This window comes from Aegilops tauschii, chromosome 2, assembly GCF_002575655.3.
Source record: "Aegilops tauschii subsp. strangulata cultivar AL8/78 chromosome 2, Aet v6.0, whole genome shotgun sequence".
NCBI lineage: Eukaryota > Viridiplantae > Streptophyta > Magnoliopsida > Poales > Poaceae > Aegilops > Aegilops tauschii.
In genome coordinates, this window is record NC_053036.3 from 291,796,546 (window position 1) to 291,820,929 (window position 24,384).

General features: G+C 40.0%; 2 protein-coding genes and 1 long non-coding RNA gene across 5 annotated transcripts; all 3 read left to right on the forward strand.

Annotated features, from left to right (window-relative positions):
- Positions 1–10,365: 10,365 nt before the first annotated feature.
- On the forward strand, positions 10,366–11,774 carry LOC123497363 (uncharacterized). Its single transcript, XR_006671053.2, has 3 exons — positions 10,366–10,575; positions 10,652–10,714; positions 11,502–11,774. It is a non-coding gene; the product is annotated as an uncharacterized lncRNA (long non-coding RNA).
- A 6,089-nt stretch (positions 11,775–17,863) lies between these two features.
- LOC109738973 (uncharacterized) lies at positions 17,864–21,410 on the forward strand. 3 transcript variants are annotated; one of them, XR_005767968.3, is made up of 6 exons: positions 17,864–18,322; positions 18,541–18,871; positions 20,303–20,369; positions 20,467–20,589; positions 20,671–20,849; positions 20,936–21,410. XR_005767968.3 is itself a non-coding variant. In XM_040398807.3 (6 exons), the coding sequence occupies exons 1-5, from the start codon at positions 18,673–18,675 to the stop codon at positions 20,763–20,765; spliced, it is 381 nt and encodes a 126-aa protein (XP_040254741.1). In that variant the 5' UTR covers positions 17,870–18,672; the 3' UTR covers positions 20,766–20,849; positions 20,936–21,410. The 3 variants fall into 3 exon arrangements, 2 of the variants coding, with proteins under 2 accessions (XP_040254741.1, XP_020153651.1); XM_040398807.3 differs by having other exon boundaries at positions 17,870–18,683; positions 18,787–18,871; XM_020298062.4 differs by having other exon boundaries at positions 17,873–18,322; positions 18,787–18,871.
- Positions 21,411–23,191: 1,781 nt separating this feature from the next.
- LOC109738937 (uncharacterized) lies at positions 23,192–23,548 on the forward strand. Its single transcript, XM_020298030.1, has one exon. It carries the CDS (start codon positions 23,192–23,194, stop codon positions 23,546–23,548), a length of 357 nt encoding a protein of 118 aa, XP_020153619.1.
- Positions 23,549–24,384: the final 836 nt, after the last annotated feature.

Sequence of the window (24,384 nt, forward strand, 5' to 3'; positions counted from 1 at the left end):
TCACTCTAAATTAATTCATTGGGTTGTTAATTACTTTTAATTGGGATTGAGATGGGGGTACCATTCTCAATGTTTATCAGCTACCATGATAGTTAAACAAAATATATTCCTTTGATGTAGAAAAAATTGGCTTTTTGCAAAACATTGTAACCATAGAGCCTCCACCAGCCATATATGCATGTAGTGATAGCATTATTTTGTTCATTGCTCTACTATGTTACATTGCCAGCATATTTCATGTGCTGACCCATTTCGGGCTGCAACATATCATGTTGCAGACTTTTCAGACGAAGAGTAAGGTTCGCTAGGCCGTTGTCGTGCACTCAGCTATGCCGTTGGAGTTGATGGACTCACTTTATCTTCCAAGCCTTCCGCTGTTATCTTATTTAGATGGCCTTAAGCCATATTTATTGTAATAAGTTCTCTCTTGAGACTATCGATGTAGTAAGTGTGTGATTGCTACTTTGTTATCAATCCTTCAAGTATTGTGTGTCAGCATTACCGATCTAGGGATGACACTTGAGCACAGAGATTTGACCGTCTGAGGTCGGATCGCTACAACTTCCACTGACAATCATAGCTACCTCTCATCGAAACATCAAGACACCTTTGCACCTATTAGGGTTAGTCATGTTTGCTTGCTTTTCTAGGTTTTAGTTAGATAATAATTTGTTAATTTAGTATGTTGCTACTACTCTTCCAAACAATGATGATATTGCTATTATTGCTTCCATGTTCATTGTTAGTAGTTAGTTTGATTAGTATGCATGTTATAAGTTCTTATGGTTCATGGGTTGTTGCTATTTATGTACCATGTCATACTCGCCATCGAGTTGAGACCTTCCTCGGTTTTTTTCCTTATATATAAGAGTGCAAATGTTTTGGCAAAATGTTGATTCGTCAATGATTTGTCAAATTTTGTAATGTTTCATCAAATTTCATCAATGTCGTGAGCGGTTTTGAGAACTTAGAAAAATCTTTAATGCATCGCCTTAAAAACATGCATACCCCACAAAATTTTGCATTCCTTTTGCATCCCACGGGTAATGTAAATTTCCAATTACTTTAACTCTTACCGAAAATTCTATGGCCTAAAACCACACCTTTGGTATCAATGAGGTGACACTTCTCCCAGTTTAATGCAAAACATGTTCATCGCATTTCTGCAAAACCTTTTTAAGATTGTACAAATAATGATCAAAGGAAGTTCCTTGGGCAGAAATGTTGTCATGAATACTTCATCCGTTCACTCTATGAAATCAACAAAGATAATTGAAATGCATTTTTGAAACATAGGTGGCCCAATGCATAAACCAAAGGGCATTCTTTGGTAGGCATATGTACCATAAGGTCATGTAAATGTGGTTTTCTCTTGATAATGAACGGGGTTGTTGGCCATCCTTTCTGATATTTCATTGATGAAAGGTAGTGGATGATGATCTTTCTAAGTCCACTTATTCAATTTCTTGCAACAAACACACATACCATATATGTTGTGGTTTTTTAACGACATATGTCCTCAACTGGAGGCCATCGCAACTAGGTGGTTGCTTGAACGGGGTTGATCGAGAATGAAGGACACAAGTTTACCCAGGTCATCCCCTCATGGTGGAGGTAAAGACCTACTTCCTGCTTGATTGATATTGATGATGATCTCGATTACAAGGATGCGGATTCGCTAATCTAGCTTTCAAGAGATTGCAACTTAGTCTTTCCTATTATGTTTACAAGAGATTCCGGGCCGTACTATCAACCCGTATCCTACTCTAACCCTGTATCTATCTTGCGTCCCAAGTTAGGAAATCAACCACCTCTTGGGCCTTCTTGTTGAGCCGGCCCACTAGTAGCTTATACTTGAGCTGTCCTTTGGCGAATGCCCTCATGGGCCTTGTGGCCTCCTCTCCTTCGTGACATGGAAATAATGCTGACCCATGGAACCTCCGTGCTCCGGGCTGGGTGAAGACTTTTTCTGAGTCTTAGTCGTGGGGAGTATCCCCGACATTAGCCCCCAGTTTAACTTGGATTTATCCAGGTTAAGCTCCATCCTGAAAATAAGACAAGATCAAATTGTTAAGGATCAAGACGGGTCTAGATCTTTTGAGATGGCATCTTTCATCCTTCCTTTATGAGGCTGCCAGCCGGGTCAATCCATTTGTCGGCCCGCACGGCTCTCTACACACTTGGCATGTTTTCTGCTATTTCACGATGTGACATCATCATACTGGTCTTTCGATTTGCACGCATGACATCATAACGGATCTTTTGGGTGGACATGTCAGATCTTGTCAATCATGAAAATCGAGGCGTCGTCTTAGCCCACATTTACTACACACCCTAGGGTTTCGCACCTGCCATTTCGGGTTCTTTCCCCTTATAAATAATGCGACGGACCCCCAGGGGTCAGTTTGCCTTCTCTATCTCCTGCCCTTCTTCTTTCTCTCGCCTCCGATGCACATCGCCATCTTGAGCTCGCCGCCTTCTCGAGACAGTGACAACACCAGTGAGGACGTCGTCATCTGAGCTCACCAGAGACACCACGACTGCCTCCGTGACCTTGATCATCTTCAAACCTTGCTTCGTAGATCTATAAGTACCTCGCTCTTCGCCCATGCCACTTTATCATTGTAGTTCATCACTTGTTCATTGGAGTTCTTTGGAAAATGAGGCCGTAGATCAAGTTCATTGACGAACCACCAATCGTAGGGTATTTAGATGTTTCCGCTATGTAATTCATCATATCTTAGATCCCTTTTGTTGCGTTCAGTAGATTCAGCTGCTGCTTGCTTACCTAGCAAGTCTGCCATGACTAGGGTTTTCTTTTCTTTTTTCTAACATTTTCTAGACCTGTGTTGAAATCGATCATGTATAAAAGTTGTTTGTACTCCAGAAATTACTTCACAACTTGATGAATCAAAAATTACCATCATCTTTTGCCAGCTTAAACCATTACCGGCTCTCAGATCATAGCAGTTTGTGGCTGGTATTTTTGTAGACCTATGCTCATTTTGGTAATCGCAACCCGGGCACTCATAGTCGGCTCTATAGTTCAACTTGCCATTGTCGTAACCCAGAATGCCTCCATAAATTTGCCAGCCACTACAAGAAATATGTCAACTAGTGACCTTCTGTCAGTGACCCTGGAAGAATTGGTCATAGATCTACGACCATTTGAGACCAATTAGTCAAAAGCTGCTCGGGGGGCTCCAAACCCTCAACTATATCGACCATTTTGGCCATAAAGGTCGTAATTTCCTTGCACGAAATGGTCATAAAGCAGACAGCACTGATCCGCTGCCTTATTTCTAGCTGATCACGACCAACATAGATGGTCATAACCTTGTAAGTTGTGGTGGATTGCTATGACTAGGCGCCACCTCATCAGTTTTGCCTATGTGTCATGTCCATGTGTCAATTTTTTCCCTAGGTTGTGAAGCAACCTATATTTCTGTCATTCCCAAAATTCCCCAAAAAATGGGCATTCTTTACTATCCAAATCATTGCCTCATGACAATATTCAACTCCATTTGCCTGGTAAATCTTCCTTGGCAAATTTCCAAAGTTTTTGTTCAACTCAAGCTGTTGTGAAGGAAGTACTAGCTAGGCATATCCTAATAAGCTGAATTTTTGCCACATGTTCTATATCCCCAAATCATAGCTCTCCACAAAATTTGAACCCCATCTAACAATACATGTGAGTGTGGCTTCAACATTCATATTTCTGTCCAGTGTGGTACGTTGCAAAGCAAGTGACACCTCGGCTCCTCCATTTGAGCTACAAATTTTCCAAGATAGTGTCCTTAGTAGATGATCATCCTTGGCCAAAACTCAGGCCCATTGGCCATGTGCATTTCCCGTACCACTAATCAAACACTTGGGTGCTAATTCATGTTTGAGCATTGTTTGGTCACCTCGTGAGATTCTTCTGTTGTTATTTTCTTCCAAGCATCTACTTGGGGAGTGCCAAACCTACTAGACATGCTTAGGCTTCCCAGAACGCATGGCAAGTCCATGGGCACGCGGTGACCACGCGGCGGGCATGCGAGTCTACGCGCTTTGGAGTTGGGGCCCTGGGCCACCATCCAAACCTCAACGTATCGCCACCAAACCATGTATTTCTGATTAAATATATACTGATGTATCTGGAAATGTTTTTTTGGAAAAATATAATAGCAAACTATGAGGCAGGTGTAGTTCAAATCTGACCCGCTTCCTACTGAATCGGCGGAAATTTATCCTTTTCACGAGAGGTGTATCAAAAGTTTTGACACCCAACCATTTTGTCAATTGTGCATTATATATGGCATAGTATTATATAAAAATGATTTGGTCCAGTATTGCAACAAATATATGGTAGGTCCTTCACAAAAAAACTCATTTTGGGCACTCGAAAAATAGAAAATGAATTTTTCGTCCAAAGAAAATGAAAACTTCCTTAGGCAACATTGTGTGCCATCCCAAGATGCACCCTTATGCACAATATGAGATCATTTGAACAAACTATGCCATGAATGTGGCCATAAGATTGATCATTTGGCTTGAAAGCCATGCATCTTCACAAATGATAGCTCGTTTCTGAGAACACTTTTTCAAAATAATTACTGTATTAAAAGTTTATTATTTTTCCTGGTAACTTGGTCACATATAATGACACAATGCGGAGGTTTTCCAATTTTTTGATTTTTTTTTGAATTTTTTATGCCCGTTTCAAAATGTGGTCAAAACGGCGGGCATGACCGTTCCTAGCTAGTGGTTGAATCTTGGAAATTTTTTTGTGTTTCTCTGATTAAATAGATACTTATGTACCTAGAAATGATTTTTGGAAAAAATAAATAGCAAACTATGAGGCAGGTGCAGTTCAAATTTGACCCGCTTCCTATTGAATCAGCGGAAATTTGTCTTTTTCACGAGAGGTGGATCGAAACTTTAAAGACCCAACCATCTGGTCAATTGTGCATTATATATGGCCTATTATTTTATAAAAATGATTTGGTCCAAATTTGCAACAAATATTTGCTATGTCCTTCACAATAAAACTCATTTTGGACACTCAAAAATTAGAAAAATGAATTTTTTGTGCAAAGAAAATGAAAACTTCCTTAGGCAACATTGTTTGCCATCCCAAGATGCATCCTTGTGCACAATATGAGATCATTTGAACAAACTATGCCATGAATGTGGCCATAAGATTGATCATTTGGCTTGAAAGCCATGCATCTTCACACATGATAGCTCGTTTCTGAGAACACTTTTTCAAAATAATTACCGTATTACAAGTTTATTATTTTTCCTGGTAACTTGGTCACATATAATGACACAGTGCGAAGGTTTTCCAATTTTTTGAAATTTTTATGCCCGTTTCAAAATGCGGTCAAAACGGCGGGTAAAACCGTTCCTAGCTAGTGGTTGAATCTTGGAATTTTTTTGTGTTTCTATGATTAAATAGATACTTATGTACCTAGAAATGATTTTTGGAAAAAATAAATAGCAAACTATGAGGCAGGTGCAGTTCAAATTTGACCCGCTTCCTATTGAATCGGCGGAAATTTGTCTTTTTCACGAGAGGTGGATCAAAACTTTTAAGACCCAACCATTTGGTCAATTGTGCATTATATATGGCCTATTATTTTATAAAAATGATTTGGTCCAAATTTGCAACAAATATTTGCTATGTCCTTCACAAAAAAACTCATTTTGGACACTCAAAAATTAGAAAAATGAATTTTTTGTGCAAAGAAAATGAAAACTTCCTTAGGCAACATTGTTTGCCATCCCAAGATGCATCCTTGTGCACAATATGAGATCATTTGAACAAACTATGCCATGAATGTGGCCATAAGATTGATCATTTGGCTTGAAAGCCATGCATCTTCACACATGATAGCTCGTTTCTGAGAACACTTTTTCAAAATAATTACCGTATTACAAGTTTATTATTTTTCCTGGTAACTTGGTCACATATAATGACACAGTGAGAAGGTTTTCCAATTTTTTGATTTTTTTTGAATTTTTTATGCCCGTTTCAAAATGCGATCAAAACGGCGGGCAAAACCGTTCCTAGCTAGTGGTTGAATCTTAGAATTTTTTTGTGTTTCTATGATTAAATAGATACTTATGTACCTAGAAATGATTTTTGGAAAAAATAAATAGCAAACTATGAGGCAGGTGCAGTTCAAATTTGACCCGCTTCCTGCTGAATCAGCGGAAATTTGTCTTTTTCACGAGAGGTGGGTCGAAACTTTTGACACCCAACCATTTGGTCAATTGTGCATTATATATGGCATAGTATTTTATAAAAATGATTTGGTCCAATATTGCAACAAATATATGGTAGGTCCTTCACAAAAAAAACTCATTTTGGGCACTCAAAAAATAGAAAATGAATTTTTCGTCCAAAGAAAATGAAAACTTCCTTAGGCAAGATTGTGTGCCATCCCAAGATGCACCCTTGTGCACAATATGAGATCATTTGAACAAACTATGCCATGAATGTGGCCATAAGATTGATCATTTGGCTTGAAAGCCATGCATCTTCACAAACGATAGCTCGTTTCTGAGAACACTTTTTCAAAATAATTACTGTATTACAAGTTTATTATTTTTCCTGGTAACTTGGTCACATATAATGACACAATGCGGAGGTTTTCCAATTTTTTGATTTTTTTTGAATTTTTTATGCCCGTTTCAAAATGCGGTCAAAACGGCGGGCATGACCGTTCCTAGCTAGTGGTTGAATCTTGAATTTTTTTTTGTGTTTCTCTAATTAAATAGATACTTATGTACCTAGAAATGATTTTTGGAAAAAATAAATAGCAAACTATGAGGCAGGTGCAGTTCAAATTTGACCCGCTTCCTATTGAATCGGCGGAAATTTGTCTTTTTCACGAGAGGTGGATCAAAACTTTTAAGACCCAACCATTTGGTCAATTGTGCATTATATATGGCCTATTATTTTATAAAAATGATTTGGTCCAAATTTGCAACAAATATTTGCTATGTCCTTCACAAAAAAACTCATTTTGGACACTCAAAAATTAGAAAAATGAATTTATTGTGCAAAGAAAATGAAAACTTCCTTAGGCAACATTGTTTGCCATCCCAAGATGCATCCTTGTGCACAATATGAGATCATTTGAACAAACTATGCCATGAATGTGGCCATAAGATTGATCATTTGGCTTGAAAGCCATGCATCTTCCCACCTGATAGCTCGTTTCTGAGAACACTTTTTCAAAATAATAACTGTATTACAAGTTTATTATTTTTCCTGGTAACTTGGTCACATATAATGACACAGTGCGAAGGTTTTCCAATTTTTTGATTTTTTTTGAATTTTTTATGCCCGTTTCAAAATGCGGTCAAAACGGCGGGCAAAACCGTTCCTAGCTAGTGGTTGAATCTTGGAATTTTTTTGTGTTTCTATGATTAAATAGATACTTATGTACCTAGAAATGATTTTTGGAAAAAATAAATAGCAAACTATGAGGCACGTGCAGTTCAAATTTGACTCGCTTCTTGCTGAATCGGCGGAAATTTGTCTTTTTCACGAGAGGTGGCTCGAAACTTTTGACACCCAACCATTTGGTCAATTGTGCATTATATATGGCCTATTATTTTTTAAAAATGATTTGGTCCAAATTTGCAACAAATATTTGCTAGGTCCTTCACAAAAAAACTCATTTTGGACACTCAAAACTTAGAAAAATGATTTTTTTGTGCAAAGAAAATGAAAATTTCCTTAGGCAACATTGTTTGCCATCCCAAGATGCACCCTTGTGCACAATATGAGATCATTTGAACAAACTATGCCATGAATGTGGCCATAAGATTGATCATTTGGCTTGAAAGCCATGCATCTTCACACATGATAGCTCGTTTCTGAGAACACCTTTTCAAAATAATTACCGTATTACAAGTTTATTATTTTAACTGGTAACTTGGTCACATATAATGACACAATGCGAAGGTTTTCCAATTTTTTTTTGAATTTTTTATGCCCGTTTCAAAATGCGGTCAAAACGGCGGGCATGACCGTTCCTAGCTAGTGGTTGAATCTTGGAATTTTTTGTGTTTCTATGATTAAATAGATACTTATGTACCTAGAAATGATTTTTGGAAAAAATAAATAGCAAACTATGAGGCAGGTGCAGTTCAAATTTGACCCGCTTCTTGCTGAATCGGCGGAAATTTGTCTTTTTCACGAGAGGTGGCTCGAAACTTTTGACACCCAACCATCTGGTCAATTGTGCATTATATATGGCCTATTATTTTATAAAAATGATTTGGTCCAAATTTGCAACAAATATTTGCTAGGTCCTTCACAAAAAAACTCATTTTGGACACTAAAAAATTGGAAAAATGAATTTTTTGTGCAAATAAAATGAAAGCTCTATTTGGCAATATTGTTTGTCAGTCCAATATGCACACTTATGCAAAATACGAGATCATTTTGACAAACTATGCCTTTGTTATGTTTAGAAAAATCAGAGTGGATTGGATGGACCAATGAGATGCGAGGAACCGCCTTCACGCGGATCACCAAATTGGACTCAATCTGAGCCATCCATGGTGCACCCATCCAACGGTGGAGCTTCTCCCGAGAAAAAAAACCCTAACTCACCACCCAACCGCTGACCCACTCTCTCCCCCTCCCCTCGACCCCCCAGATCCCACCTCCTCCTCGCTCTCTCTCGATCCCCTGCAGATCCAGCCGCCGCCGCCGCCGCTCGCCTCCATCCTCTCCCCAACCCCGGTCGGCCTCCACTCCACTCCCCCGCCGGCGCCAACCACCGCCGCCCTCCACTCCACTCCCCCGCCGGCGCCAACCACCGCCGCCCTCTCCCCCTCCTCTCCCCTCACCCATGAACGAGAGAGGGAGAGAGAGCCGACGGCCAGATCCACTCACCAAGTCCCTCTCTGTCGCCGCCATCAAGATCTAGGCCGGGCAATTCCGGCGGCGCGCATCACACTCCTGTGGTCACCTCGCGCCTCGCTCGATCCCGCAGTCCTCCTCCGTCTCCTCACCTAATGACTAATCTCCGCCTCAGCTAGATCTCGGCCGCGTGGTTGGTGCAGGATCCGCGTCGGCTGGCGGCGACGGAAACACATGGCGCACCGGGTGGACAACGACTCCGGCGTCCGGCGTCGGCAAGTCCAACGTCCTCTCCCGCTTCACCCGCAATGCGTTCTACCTCGAGTCCAAGTCCACCATCGGCGTCGAGTTCGCCACCCGCACCCTCCTCGTGAGTACTCACCACCATGGGCAGGCCGGCATCCAGGTCGGCAACACGTGCTGGGAACTTTACTGCCTCGAGCACGGCATTCAGGTTCATCATACCCCATCTCCCACCTCTCACCCCTTCTCATGTCGACTCGTATGCGATTGCTCAGATGTGTTGATTGGTTGGAGAAGGTTTCTCGTCGTGGATCTTCTCTGGTTTGGAATATTTAGGCTGTAATTGATGCGCGATTTGAGCTGTGATGGGATTGCTCGATTACCTTTCCGTGTAGGTCTAGTTGTTTTCACGCGAGGATGCGGCAATTAGTGTTCGATCCACGCGACCCTTCTGAATTGGTCAGGAACATGAACTGTTCATAGTCCCTAATTTAAGCCTCCGACCTGTGATATTTAGTCATTTCGTTTTGTATTTTAGATCTGATATGCAATTGGAGTCCTAGGATCAAAATTTTCAGGAGAAATGAATACACTTCTGCACTAGTTTAGTTGCCACTTTTGTGTGAAATCTCAGATCTACTTAGGCCATTATCATGCTTTCCATGGTCAGTTTTGATGTGCTCTGAAATTATGATCTGCATCCAACTAAACACCTCATTGTTCCCTGCTGTAGCATGATGGCCAGACGAACGGTGACAAGACCATCTGGTGATTCGCTTCTTGCAAACAACAGCTAGTAAATCGGTCACCGTGGGGGCGGGGACATGAGATTCAGAGAAGAGATGCTGCTGCCTGCCTATACTAGTTCATATGTATCCAGCTGCCTAGATCTACCATACTCACCTCGTTTCACTCTGCTATTAGTAGTTCCTAGGCCATTAGCTCCTGCTTGCTTTTTTTGCTGCACAATGCTCATTTTGCTGCTAGTGTCCATTTAGCAGTTTTTTACTATGTTTTGGCCTAGTTTTGTTCACGTGTATAATAAGCATCCTGAATGCTCATTTAGCAGTGTATTAATAACACTGCTAGTTTTGTTCACGTGTATTCAGATTAATACACTGTGTTATTAAACTGCACAGTGCTCATCCTGTTGGCTACTTGTCGATGTTCTCCGCATAACTATAGGCTGCCATGTCTTTTCCACTTTCCTTTTCGCTTTCTGTAATGCTAACTTGACGGTAACCCTATAGTTTGTTGGCTGTTGCAACCCAGCAGCGGCGCTTCCATTTTAACGCATGTACTAGTGTGCTAAAACTTGCAAAAGACACAAATCTTGAGCTTTCTTTATCGGCTTGTTGCTGCTGCTCCTTGTGTACAATGATTGATGTTGCTCTAGTTAGTGTTGCAGAGGAAGAAAGAGGATGTATTTATATTACTTGCTTCTGCTGCTTATATATAGACATGTATGTATGTTTACTTCATTTCTTCCTTGTCTCTCCAATCCCCTCCTAATGAATTTGTTTGTTCGATTTGGATTAGTAGGCTCGTCCCTGGACCAGATGTTCAAGTACAGCCCCATCCACCGCATCGACCTGGAGTCAGGTATGTACTCGTCTTGTTGAACAAATGGGACAGATGCTTCATGGCGTAATGCTTGATGCTTGATGCATGTATCATGTTTGTTCATTGGTAAATATCTAAATCATGGCTGGCCTGATGCTTCATGGCCTCATGTTTGCTTCAGTGGTAGCACATTCAGATGTATTAATTATTTTTATACATGTTCGCGAATTTGGACGACGATAACAAACTGTAATCATGAATACTTGTCTAAAAACTTGAACAACCATCTTGTTTAATTTGGTGATGTTCCTCCATGCTAAGAGCTAATCTGCTGCACTATTATTTAGTTTTCATCACTGGTTTTGATTTTGCTAAAATTATATTTTCTTCTGTATGCTTATAGTCTATTAGTTCTCATTCTAGCTCTAAATGTTGTTTGCGGCATCACATCAAGTACGCCATCAAAGTAATTCACCACTCCACCATCAACTATGCTTTGCTCTACTTGCTCTCCTTAGTTTTGCTCTTTGCTGGAAAGCACAAAGAAAATTGAAGCTATGTAGATGATTTGATCTGAAGAGGGTCAAAGAGAAAATGCCCACGTGTTTACTGCCTTATTATGTTCTGCTTGAGTTGACACTATTTATGTCCAAACCTGGGTTTATACTCTTTGCTTATCGCCATCACTCATCGGTTGGGCTGTTTACTTAATGTATTTGTTGTCCGATTTGCTCCATCATATTTCCTGATGTACTTCTACATATATATGTTGGTTGTAATCTGCTTGAACGATCCAAGTACTTGATATTCCATTCTGTTCTCGTAGGTGAATGGAGCTTGTGTTGTTGGTAGAACTCCGTTGATGACTTCTTCCTATGTTGAAGAGCATGTTCCGTGGTATCCAAGAGTAGATAGCTTTACACTGGCAGAGCGTTTTATTTTTCGATCGCAATGTTTGTGATTGTGTGGAATATTGTACGGTTATCTACGTGAAGTTTGAAGTTCCTGGGCATGCAATATTTGATGGTTAAACTGGTTATTGTGATGTGAACGAGTGTATGGAGTTTCACATGTTTTGTTCTATACATAATATATTGTAATAAACCTATTTTGGTTGTTATTTGAAGATTTTCATATTCTTCTCTTCTTTCTGTTTGATATATACTGCTTAAAAAGCGATGTGGATCCACTGCCAGGAAAAAATCTGACAATTGGGACCCATCTAAAAACTGGAGATGACAAAAAAGCTGGAAATTAAAATGAAATGGACCTCAAAGGCCATACCCTAGAAAATAAAAAGGCCAAATTGTTGGGCCAGGCCCATGTAGCCAGAGAAAATTAACAGAAAATATACAGTAAAAAGGCTGTATTAATAGGCTCGGCCCATATAAACACCGAATTGGACCGGGCTGATTCTTATCCACGTCAGCTTGCCACGTTGGATCCTACGTGGCCTGGGGAGGCTGCTAGTGACCAACAATTTGGTCGAAGAACCAACGACCTTTTACGTATCACAAAGGTCGTTAATTTCAGTTTACGACTGCCAGCTTTTGACCTTCTGTTTTTGGTCACAAAAAGGTCGCAAATGAAAAACAATGACCTTTAAGTGACAAATAGTGATGGTCGCAGTTGACATATTTCTTGTAGTGAGCTTATACTTTGTTTCATATGTATCAGTCGACTTATGCTCATTTTTTTATACTTCATAGTTGAACCTTTATTGCAACAGAGCTCATGGCTCCCAATACCAACAAAGCTGTCAACTGGGCTATATCGAGCATGACTGCACTTATTCTGAATAATTTGGTGAACTCCGGGTTGCTCCTACCTTAGGCCGAGATAGAATGGCGTGTACCCGATGAAGCAATTAGTCCACAGCCGGGTCAGAATGAGGTTGTCATATTTGGTGACTGATATGTCCATTTTGCATCATGTTTTCATATCGATATTTATTTCATTATGGACTGTTATTTCACTTTATGATACAATTCTATGCCTTTTCTCTCTTATTTTGCAAGTTTCACATGAAGAGGGAGATTGCCGACAGTTGGAATTCTGGACCGGAAAGGGCTATATCGAAGAAACATTTGCGCACAACTTCAAATGACCTAAAAATTGACGAAGATTTATTTTGGAATATATAAAAAATATCGGAGAAAGAATTACCAGAGGGGGACCCACCAGGCAGACACAAGCCTGGGGGCGCGCCCTACCCCGCTGAGCGCGCCCCCCGAGCTTGTGGGGCCCCTGACAGGCCTCCGAAGCCCATCTTCTATAAGGTGCCATTTGACCTAGAAAAAAATCAGAAGGAAGGTTTCAGGATGAAGCACTATTGTCTCGAGGTGAAACCTGGGCAGGAGCACTTTTGCTCTCCGACGGAGTGATTCCGCCGGGGAAACTTCCCTCCGGGAGGGGGAAATCGAAGCCATCGTCATCACCAACTATCCTCTCATGGTGGGAGGACCAATCTTCATCAACATCTTCACCAGCACCATCTCATCTCAAACCCTAGTTCATCTCTTGTATTCAATCTTTGTCTCAAAACCTCAGATTGGTACTTGTGGGTTGCTAGTAGTGTTGATTACGTCTTGTAGTTGATGCTAGTTGGTTTATTTGGTGGAAGATTATATGTTCAGATCCTTAATGATATTCAATACCCCTCTGATCTTGACAATGAATATGATTTGTGAGTAGTTACTTTTGTTCTTGAGGACATAGGAGAAGTCCGGTTATAAGTAATCATCCGAATTTGGTATTCATTTAATATTTTGATGATATGTATGTTGTTGCTTCTTTAGTGATGTCGTGTGAACATCGACTACATGACACTTAATCTTCTTTGGTCCTAAGGGAAGGCATTGTGGAGTAGTAACTAGATGATGGGTTGCTAGAGTGACAAAATCTTAAACCCTAGTTTATGCGCTATTCCGTAAGGGGCTGATTTGGATCCATATGTTCCATGCTATGGTGATTTATCTTAATTCTTCTTTCGTAGTTGTGGATGCTTGCGAGAGGGGGTAATCATAAGTGGGAGGCTTGTTCAAGTAATAACAACACCCAAGCACTGGTCCACCCACATAATAAATGATCAAAGTAGCGAACGTGAATCAAACAAACATGATGGAAGTGACTAGATGAAATTCCGATGTGTCCTCAAGAACGCTTTGCTTGCTATAAGAGAAAGTTCCGGCCCGTCCTTTGCTATAAAAAGGATTGGGTTCATTATAAATTACCTTGCTATCAAACTATCTGTTGCCAATAATTTCAGTGCTTGGAGAAAATACCTTGTTGAAAACCGGTTGTCATTTCCTTCTGCTCCTCATTGGGTTCGACACTCTTACTTACCGAAAGAACTACGATTGACCCCCTATACTTGTGGGTCATCAAGACTCTTTTCTGGCACCTTCGCCGAGGAGCAAAATGCCTTTGGTAAGTGGAATTTGATAAGGAGACATTTATATTACGTGCTGAAATTTACTGTCAGTTGTCACTATGGAAAACAATCCTTTGAAGGGTTTGGTCATGGTATCTTCACCTCAACCGAAAGCACAAAGAGTTTCCCCCCAACCTACTAAAAATATTTATTATGAGATTTGTTCAGGTATGTTAGAGAAACTACTAGCTAATCCTTATGCAGGAGGTGGAACGGTACATCCTGATATGCACCTAATCTATGTGGATGAAATTTGTGGATAGTTTAAGTCTGCAGGTTTATCCGAAGATGGAGTGAAGAAGAAGGTATTCCCTTTATCTTTGGAGGGAAAGGCATTGACATGGTATAGGCTATGTGATGATATTGGAACATGGGATTGGAACCGATTGAAGTTGGAATTTCATCAGAAGTTTTATCCTATGCATCTGGTTCATCGTGATTGGAATTATATATTTTTACCTCGTGAAGGAGATAGTATCGCTCAAGCTTGGGGTATGCTTAAGTACATGATGCACACATGCCCCAATCATGAGCTCTCTAGAGAAATCATTATTCAGAATTTTTATGCTCGACTTTCTCATAATGGTCGATCCATGCTCGATTCTTCTTCTACTGGTTCTTTTATGAAGAAAACTATTGAATTCAAGTGGAATCTTTTGGAAAGAATTAAATGCAACTCTGAAGACTGGGAGTTCGACAAAGGTAAAGATTCAAGTATAAATCTTGAGATTGATTGTGTTAAATCTTTTATGGAAACCGATGCTTTTTATAAGTTTAGTGCTAAATATGGACTTGACTCTGAGAGAGTAGCTACATTTTGTGAATATAGAGGAACCCATTATAGTTAAAGATGAAACTGCCATTTACAATGTTGATCCTGTTGTGCTACTGCTTATATTGAGAAACCTCCTTTTCCCGTTAGGATCAAGGAACATGCTAAAGCTACAACCGTGCTTAATAAAACTAATATTAGAGCACCTAGACACTCTGAACAAATTAAGGTTGAACCTAATATTGCAATGTTGAAAGATGTCTTGTTGATAATATTGATGGACATGTTATTTATTTTTGCGATGATGTTGCTAGAAATTGCCAAACCCGTTAGAAATGAACACGATAAGGTAGATAAGAATAAACCCGTAGTGGGCATGCGTGTTGTTTCTGTTAAGATTGGAGATCATTGTTATCATGGTTTATGTGATATGGGTGCTAGTGTCAGTGCTATTCCGTTTACTCTATATCAAGAAATTATGAATGATATTGCACCTGCTGAGATTGAAGTTATTGATGTCACTATTAAGCTAGCAAATAGAGATACTATTAGACCACTTGGGATTGTTCAAGATGTTGAAGTCCTGTGTGGTAAGATCAAATACCCTACTGGTTTCTTAATACTTGGTTCACAACAGGATAATTTTTGTCCCATTATATTTGGTAGACCTTTCTTGAATACTGTTAATGCTGAAATTGATTGTGTTAAAGAGAAGGTTAGAGTTAACTTTGGTGATGTATCTCATGGGTTCAATTTCTCTAAGTTTAATAGCAACCACATGAAAAGAATTGTCTTGTAAAGATGAAGTTATTGGTCTTGCTTCTATTGTTGTTCCTCCTACCAACCCTTTAGAACAATATTTGCCAGACCATGAAAATGATATGCATATGAATGAAAGGAATGAAATAAATATTTTCCAAACAAGTACATATCCTTAAACATAATTGGCCTATTGAAACTCTTGGGGACCCTCTTCCAACTAAGAGTGATCCCGTGTTTGAATTGAAACAATTACCTGATATATTGAAATATGCTTATCTTGATGAAAAGAAGACATATCTTGTTATTATTAGTACTAACCTCTGAGAGCATGAAGAAAAGAGATTAAAAAATCTGAAGAAGCACCCTACTGCTATTGGATATACTCTCGATGATCTTAAGGGCATTAGTCCCACTCTATGTCAACACAAGATTAATATGGAGCCTGATGCTAAGATAGTTGTTAATCATCAATGATGATTAAATCCTAAGATGAAGGATGTGGTAAGAACTGAAAGATTAAAGCTTCTGGAAGCAAGTATAATCTATCCCATAGTTGATAGTATATGGGCAAGTCATGTTCATTATGTCCCTAAGAAAGGAGGCATCACCGTTGTTCCTAATGATAAAAATGAACTTATCCCGCAAAGAATTTTAACTGGTTATAGGATGGTAATTGATTTCAGGAAATTAAACAAAGCCACTAGAAAAGATCATTACCCCTTGCCTTTTGTCGGTCAAATGTTAGAAAGATTGTCTAGGCATACACACTTTTGTTTTGTTGATGGATATTCTGGTTTTTCTCAAATACCTGTGTCAAAAGAAGATCAAGAGAAAACTACACTCACTTGTCCTTTTGGAACTTATGCTTATAGATGTATGCCTTTCGGTTTATGCAATGCACTTGCTACCTTTCAAAGATGTATGACAACTATATTCTCTAATTTTTGTGAAAATATTGTTGAGGTATTCATGAATGATTTTTCTGTGTAGGTGACTTATTCTGATGATTGCTTAAGCAACCTTGATCGAGTTTTGCAGAGATGTGAAGAAGCTAATCATGTCTTGAATTGGGAGAAGTGCCACTTTTATGGTAAATGAAGGTATTGTCCTTGGGCATAAATTTTTTGAATGAGGTATTGAGGTAGATAAAGCTTAAGTTGATGCAATTGAGAAAATGCCATGTCCTAAAGATATAAAAGGTATAAGAAGTTTTCTTGGTGATGCTGGTTTCTATAGAAGGTTTATTAAATACTTCTCTAAAATTTCTAGGCCTCTTACTAATCTTTTGCAAAAATATGTTCCATTTGTTTTTGATGATGATTACATAGAAGCCTTTGAAATACTTAAGAAAGCCCTGACCCCTACACCTATTGTTCAACCACCTGATTGGAACTTGCCTTTTTAAATTATGTGTGATGCTAGTGACTATGTTGTTGGTGCTGTTCTAGGACAAAGAGTTGATAAGAAATTGAATGTTATTCATTATGCTAGTAAAAATCTAGACAGTGCTCAAAGAAATTATGCTACTACTGAGAAAGAATTTTTAGCAGTTGTGTTTGCATGTGATAAATTCAGATCTTATATTGTTGATTCTAAAGTAATTGTTCACACCGATCATGCTGCTATTAAATATCTTGTGGAAAAGAAAGATCCTAAACCTAGACTCATTAGGTGGGTTCTTTTGCTACAAGAATTTGATTTGCATATTATTGATAGAAAGGGAGCTGAGAATCCCGTAGCTGATAATTTATCTCGAATGGAAAATGTTCTTGATGACCCACTACCTATTGATGATAGTTTTCCTGATGAACAATTAGCTGTTATAAATGCTTCTCGTAATACTCCTTGGTATGCAGACGATGCTAAGTACATTGTTGCTAAATACATACCACCTAGTTTCACATACCAACAAAAGAAAAAGTTCTTCTTTGATTTAAGACATTACTTTTGGGATGACACACATGGAACATATAAACAACGCTAGCCTACCCGGCCATATAGAGCACTTGCGATCGCTAAGCCAGCCGGATCGTTCGATTGTTTTACTATTCCTCCACTTTTACTGCTAGCAGTTTCTTACCCGTCCGATCTTTTAATCCATGTGTCACGTTTGTACATGCTAAAGAAGCGGATGACAGGTGGGCCGCGCTATGTGTGGGCCTAATGGAATGAGGTGGGGTTTGCTGTTCGATTCGGTGCAGCAGATTGATTTACTGGCAGGTGAAAACCTAACGCACGCACGCGACCTCCTCCCTTCTCTTCCCAGCTCCTCGACCTCCCTCCCAGCCGCCGACTACTCCTCCTCTTCCTCCTCCTCCCCTTTCTTTCACGTGACTCCACCATCGATCCCCACGCTAGCCCTTCGATGGATCTGGGGTTGGGGCGCTCAAGGATGGAGGTGCTCATGGTGGAGGGAGCGAAGGACGGCCCGCAGGCGAGCTCGAGATGGAGGCGGCCCCGTGGGAGAGGCAGTGAGTCCGGAAGCAAGGGCACGGAGGTCAACAACGAGTGCTCGGGAGAGGAGAGGAAGGCGGCACTCCAGGCAGTGGTGTTGGGCAGAGAAAGATGCTGGCGGCGGAAGGAGCAGCTCGTCTCTTCCCCTCGTCTCACCTCATGGATGAAGGCGCCGGTTCCAGGAGCTCCATGATTGGAAAACGTCTTCCTTCAGAATTTTGCCAAGGTGCTCCTCTCTCTTTGCTTCTTCTCTCTTCTCTGTACTTTGTTTGGGCAGTATTTGCCATGTCCCCTGTCATGTTTTATGATGTGTTCATGAGCTAATTTGTTCTTATGGTGGTTCCATCTTTATTTCTATCTCACATGATTTTGCTGCAACGAATTTGTTAATGAAATTCTGCTTAAGAGCTTTGACCTGGCCAGTGATCTTGTCTCACATTACAGTTTTGGAATTTGTCAACGAAAGTCTTCTCCGTTTCGGGGAGGAGATCGAACACACTTGTTCTATTGATCTGGAGGGTACATATACAAAGGGAACAGAGGGCGTCTGGGCCATGATGGTGATCGTGGGCAGCCATGTTTGAGAGGTGGAGGGACGTGTGTGTGCATAGGGGAAAACTGCACACACGTACACTGTACTGGCCTACTCAGCAGACTACATACAATACTCACACACACGTATACATGTAGGTTATCACACCCCGCAGTCATGACGTCGCGCGGAGCGACGCAGAGACTGGAACGGAAGTCATGGAAGACGTCGGCCAGCAATCAGGTAAACCTTTTGTTTGGACTATTTGTCAATAGAATATTTGAAGCACTTGACTAGACGTTGTATACCAAGTAGTTCATCAATTGTCTTGCTGGCCTGCAGTGTTCGCCATCATGTAATTTTAGAACAAAATTCAGAGAAAACTTACTGCATGTTATGCGTGAGCCATTGAGGAGTTCTGATAGTATGTACATTCTAATGTTTTTGGTACGGAATATTGATTTTACTAAGTCTTCGTCTGTTAATTTTTGCAAATTTCAGCATGAATACGCATTCATACTCATTGTTGTCTACACATATATTCATGTTCCTACATGTGCAGTATGCAATCATGTTCTTTTCTTGCGATGCTTTTGACCTGTTAATCTTTCATTTGAAAGATAATCACCAAGCGAAATTAATTGAGACTATTATCAAAAATCCTCATTTTGGAGAAGGGTTAAGCAATTGGTCCGGACAAGATGTAATATCCGCAGGCATGAGTTAACTGCATATTGGAATGTAAATCCCATAAATGGCAGCTACTTTGCGTCAACAACTAGATAGGTTCACAGTTGGAGTAGCATACATTTTAGTGATTTTATTTCAGGCTGCAACTGAGCCAACTTCCCAGTGAATACTACTCTTGCTTTGACAGCTCACTGATTTTATTAGGAAACCGTATCTGTTAATATTTTCTTGTCAAATTCACAACTGCTTATAATAATCAAACTATATAGTGATGTTGAGAGATTAACCACGGCAAATGAGCCAACTTCCCAATGAGTAGGCCTTCATAGGATCCTTCAGTAGTTGGCTTAATCACTGGGTGCATAGGTGATTACCTTATGTGTGGTTTCTTTATGAAAATAAATTATTTGTTAATCACCACGGGTTATTGGGTATCTGAGTCTACAATTGGATGCAATAGTAGAGAGGTTTCCGTTTGCATAATAAAGCAAGTTCATATACTTTGTTGCCACTGCGAGCATAGAAAAGTAGTTTATGCTGTATTGCTGGGATGAATCTGTCTTGTACGTCGTTTTGGTCTTATATAGTCACTGTCGAGATATTCGTGGTGCTTGATTCTTCCTATGTATTTCTTTTCTTTTTCACGATTTCATATGTATCTATTGTATAATCTGAACCTAATTGACATGTGCACTGATGAAGCACATGGGGTGTAGATGAGGATGAAATGAGCTAGGAGGAATATTGCTGGTGAAAAAAGGCCTCCCAGGCGGTCCTCACGAAAATTTACTCCGTCATCCGATTTGGTTAAACAATCCTATATTGACCCCTAGCTGCCTCAACTGGTGGATTCCACTAGCTTCCCAATGACCAATAATAATCAGTCTCACTATATTAAGAGTTTAAGACACATGCATCACTGTTAGACATCCCAACTGAAACCACATGTAGATAAGTCAGCTTAATTACTCTACTACTTTCCAGATGGCATCAGTTAAACAAGAGGAGGCAAACACAACCAGTGATATCAGCGGTAGCCAAATTACCCATGGTAATGCTCAAAAACATACTTATGATGACTATTTTGACTTAGGTTTCAAATCATAGACATTATTTCTACTTACCATGATCTTAATTATTCATCACAGACGAACTGTGTCGGAAGCACAACAAGCCATTCGAGTATATTCATTGCCCACACGAAGCAAGCTCAACCCGAAAGTTCAAAGGCAAGAAAATCCATCTAAAGCCTGGAAAGTACATTCTCTGTGGTAAGAGCTACATTACTCTTGTCATTCCAACAACTCTCACAACAACTGCTACATGGTATAACTTTGTATAATTTAACATAGGTGAGCCTGGCATCGACCACTTAGATGAGTTTAGTCGCCACATTGTGTGGGGCAACACAGTTAAGCTCTACAATCATAATGTTCTTAGACTGTGAAAGATCATCCACAACATCACCACGCCTGATCGCTACTATGTGTGCCACATGACAGAAACATCTGCAACAGATAGCAAAAGAATGGTAATCCTTTGCAATTGCTATGTTCTGTTTCATACAGTGACATGGTATAAAATGATATACTAACTAACCTTTACTGTTATTTTCAGTACTTTACGGTTCCCTTTTCTATGGGTTCCTTTTTCTATGGGTTCCCTTTTCCCACACATGGATGGTGATCAGGGTGAACTGCCAAGCACTATTGGAGATGGAACTATTGCTGTCACATCCCGCTTTATCAAGGGTGTTGACAAAAGGGCCACCATCACTAGAGGCTGGAGCGACTTCTTCCATCGGGCACACATGAACAAAGGGCAAGCATATGCTTTTGCCTTCAAATGCACTTCCAAGGGACTGCGCCTGATCGTATACTCAATATAAGCAAGTTGCAAGAGCCCCTTGTTATATTACTTAGCATTAGTATAGATGCCTACCAAGACTTCTATGTTTATCATCCTTTTGGATCTTATGTAATCACCTAAGACAATCATGTGTGTTTAACTATCGGTTATTTGTTGCTTAGACTGTTGTGTGGTATGCTTTTCAAACAACCATGATGAAAGAAATATATGCTTTTGCCTTGAAGTGCACGTTCAAAGGCCTCTGCATGATTATCTATCCAATCTAAGCAGATCACAAGAGTCCTTTGCTACATGACTTAGTATTATTTTGGATCTTATGTAAAACATGTATCATCATCAATCCGTACTTATTTTCATATGTTTTATTTTGTGTTTACATATTTTAATGCACACTCATTCAATACCTGGCTTGCATTTGGCCTTTGCGCCATCGACGCAACGGGTCATCTTGTCTTTATAAAGAAGGAGTAGATGGTATTATTAGGACCTTGTTGACCTGAGCATGAATAGGAACAAGTCCTACGGAAGTGTCATTCCGAGGCATACAGAGGACACCATGTTGGAGACAGAATCACACATAAGGTATTACAATCTGGTTTCTACTGGCCTACTCTCTTCAAGGATGCACGTAAGTTTGTCCTTTCTTGTGATGAATGTCAAAAAATTGGTAATATTAGCACACGTCAGGAAATGCCTATGAATTATTCACTTGTTATTAAACCATTTGATGTTTGGGGATTTGATTATATGGGACCTTTTCCTTCCTCTAATGGGTATACACATATTCTAGTTGTTGTTGATTACGTTACTAAGTGGGTAGAATCTATTCCAACTAGTAGTGATGATCATAACACATCTATTAAAATGCTTAAAGAAGTTATTTTCCCGAGATTTGGAGTCCCTAGATATTTAATGACTCATGGCGGTTCACATTTTATTCATGGTGCATTCCGTAAACTCCTTGCCAAATATGATGGCAACCATAGAATTGCATCACCATATCATCCTCAGTCGAGTGGTCAAGTTGAATTGAGCAATAGAGAAATAAAGTTGATTTTGCAAAAGACCGTTAATATACCTAGAAAGAATTGGTATAAGAAACTGGATGATGCTTTGTGGGCATACATAACTTCTTATAAAAATCCTATGGGTATGTCCCCTTATAAAATGGTATATGGGAAAGCATGTCACTTACCTCTTGAGTTAGAACATAAAGCTTATTGGGAAATTAAAGAACTAAATAATGATTTCAAACTTGCGAGTGGAAAGAGGTTATTTAATATTGGTTCTCTAGATGAATGGAGGACACAAGCTTATAAAAATGCCAAGTTGTTTAAAGAAAAAGTTAAAAGATGGCATGATAAAAGAATCAAGAAATGGGAATTCAAGGTAGGTGATCAAGTTTTATTATACAACTGTCGTTTAAGATTCTTTGCAGGAAAGCTTCTCTCCAAATGGGAAGGACCATATATCGTTGAAGTAGTTTATCGCTCCAGAGCTATCAAGATAAACAATGCCGAAGGCACTAATCCGAGGGTGGTTAATGGGCAAAGAATTAAACAGTATATCTCAGGTGCAGCCGTTAATGTTGAAACCAATATTATTCAAACTATGACACCAGAAGATCACATAAGGGAAACCTTCTCGAACGCTCTACAACCCTAAAAAGGGGTAGGTATGTGGTACGGTAAGTCAACCGACCCCAAAAGTTCCATAAAAGTACTTCCTGTCCGTTTTGGAATATTTAAAAAATTAGGAAAATAATAAAACAGCCCAAAAAGTGCACGAGGGAGCGACAAGCCCGACGGACGCGCCCTACCCCCTGGGCGCGCCTCCCAGGCTTGTGGCCCCCTCGTGGACTTTCTCGACTCCGCTTTTCTTCCATATTACTTGTCTTGAACAAAAAAAATTCATTATATATACTTCCTGATGTTTTGACCACCACACCGCAAGATTCTCCTATATTCTTGTTTCGTGCTATTTTTCGGACAGATCTAGATCACCATGGCGCCTCTAAGCTCGTCCAAGGACAAGTTCTTTGAGAAGGTCATCAACCCTTATCTTCCAGAGGTGATGAAACACCCTCAGGAGATCGAGATGCATGAGGGAGTACTTCACATCCGGGATGTTCAATGGCCTAAGAAGACCGGAAGCGAGAAGGCCAGGCTGGTAGCGGTGGAGCAGGAGATGTTAAAGTGCCAGGGGATGGTGGAGCGTGGACTCATCGCTAGCCACTCCATGATCACGAAATTCAACCGTGAGCACAAGTTGGCCAGGCAGGAGGAGATCGGAGACACCATCTTCAAGCTCAATGACAGGATCGCTTTCCTTCTGGCCCAAATCTATGATTTCCAAAATTAGAACTTTGAGTGTGAAGCCAGGTTTAAAGGTATGAGTTTAGTTGCAAATTTCAGGACCCCGAAGACACGTTCATCTTTTTATGATTGGGAGCCTATGCCTTGGAAGTCGGAGGACAAGCCTACACCTTCATCATCACCACCATCACCAAAGAAGGAGACTTGAGTACACAGGTATGGGTACTCCCCTTGGCTTGTGCCAAGCTTGCGGGAGGTTCCCCGGTATCGTATCACCACCACTCTTATCATCATTCCCTATCTTAGTTTGATCCTTAGTTATTTCGTGATTTAGAAGAATGAAGTTTTAGTTTGATCTCTTTTCGAGTGCTTGATTAGTGATCTATCTATCTATGTAATCGTGCGCGAGATATATAATAAAGAGTAGTTTGAGTTTTGCTTTGCTTTTTGTTTAGATCTTAGCAATTAAAAATAATAAAAGATCATATGCTAATCCTGTGGGGAGTAATGACTTCACATAAAAGAATTATAGTTGATAAAATTTGTTGGAAGTTGACAAGCATAACATTGGTCATTGGTGCAGTCCATGAAAAAACTAACGAAGGAAGAGAGGTCTCACATATAAATATACTATATGGATATCTTTTAAGATTGTGAGCCCCCATAAAATATTCTATATCAATTAGTTGATGTTTGACAAGGAAGACAACATAATTAGTTATGGTTGTTTAGATTCACAAAGAAGTTATATGGTTATGGATCTTCTAACATGTGGTGCTTGTCTAGGATCTTTTGCTAGCCAAAATTCGCACTAAGTAGAGATACTACTTGTGCATACACAACCCTTAAACCCAGTTTTATGTCATGAGAGTCCACCATATC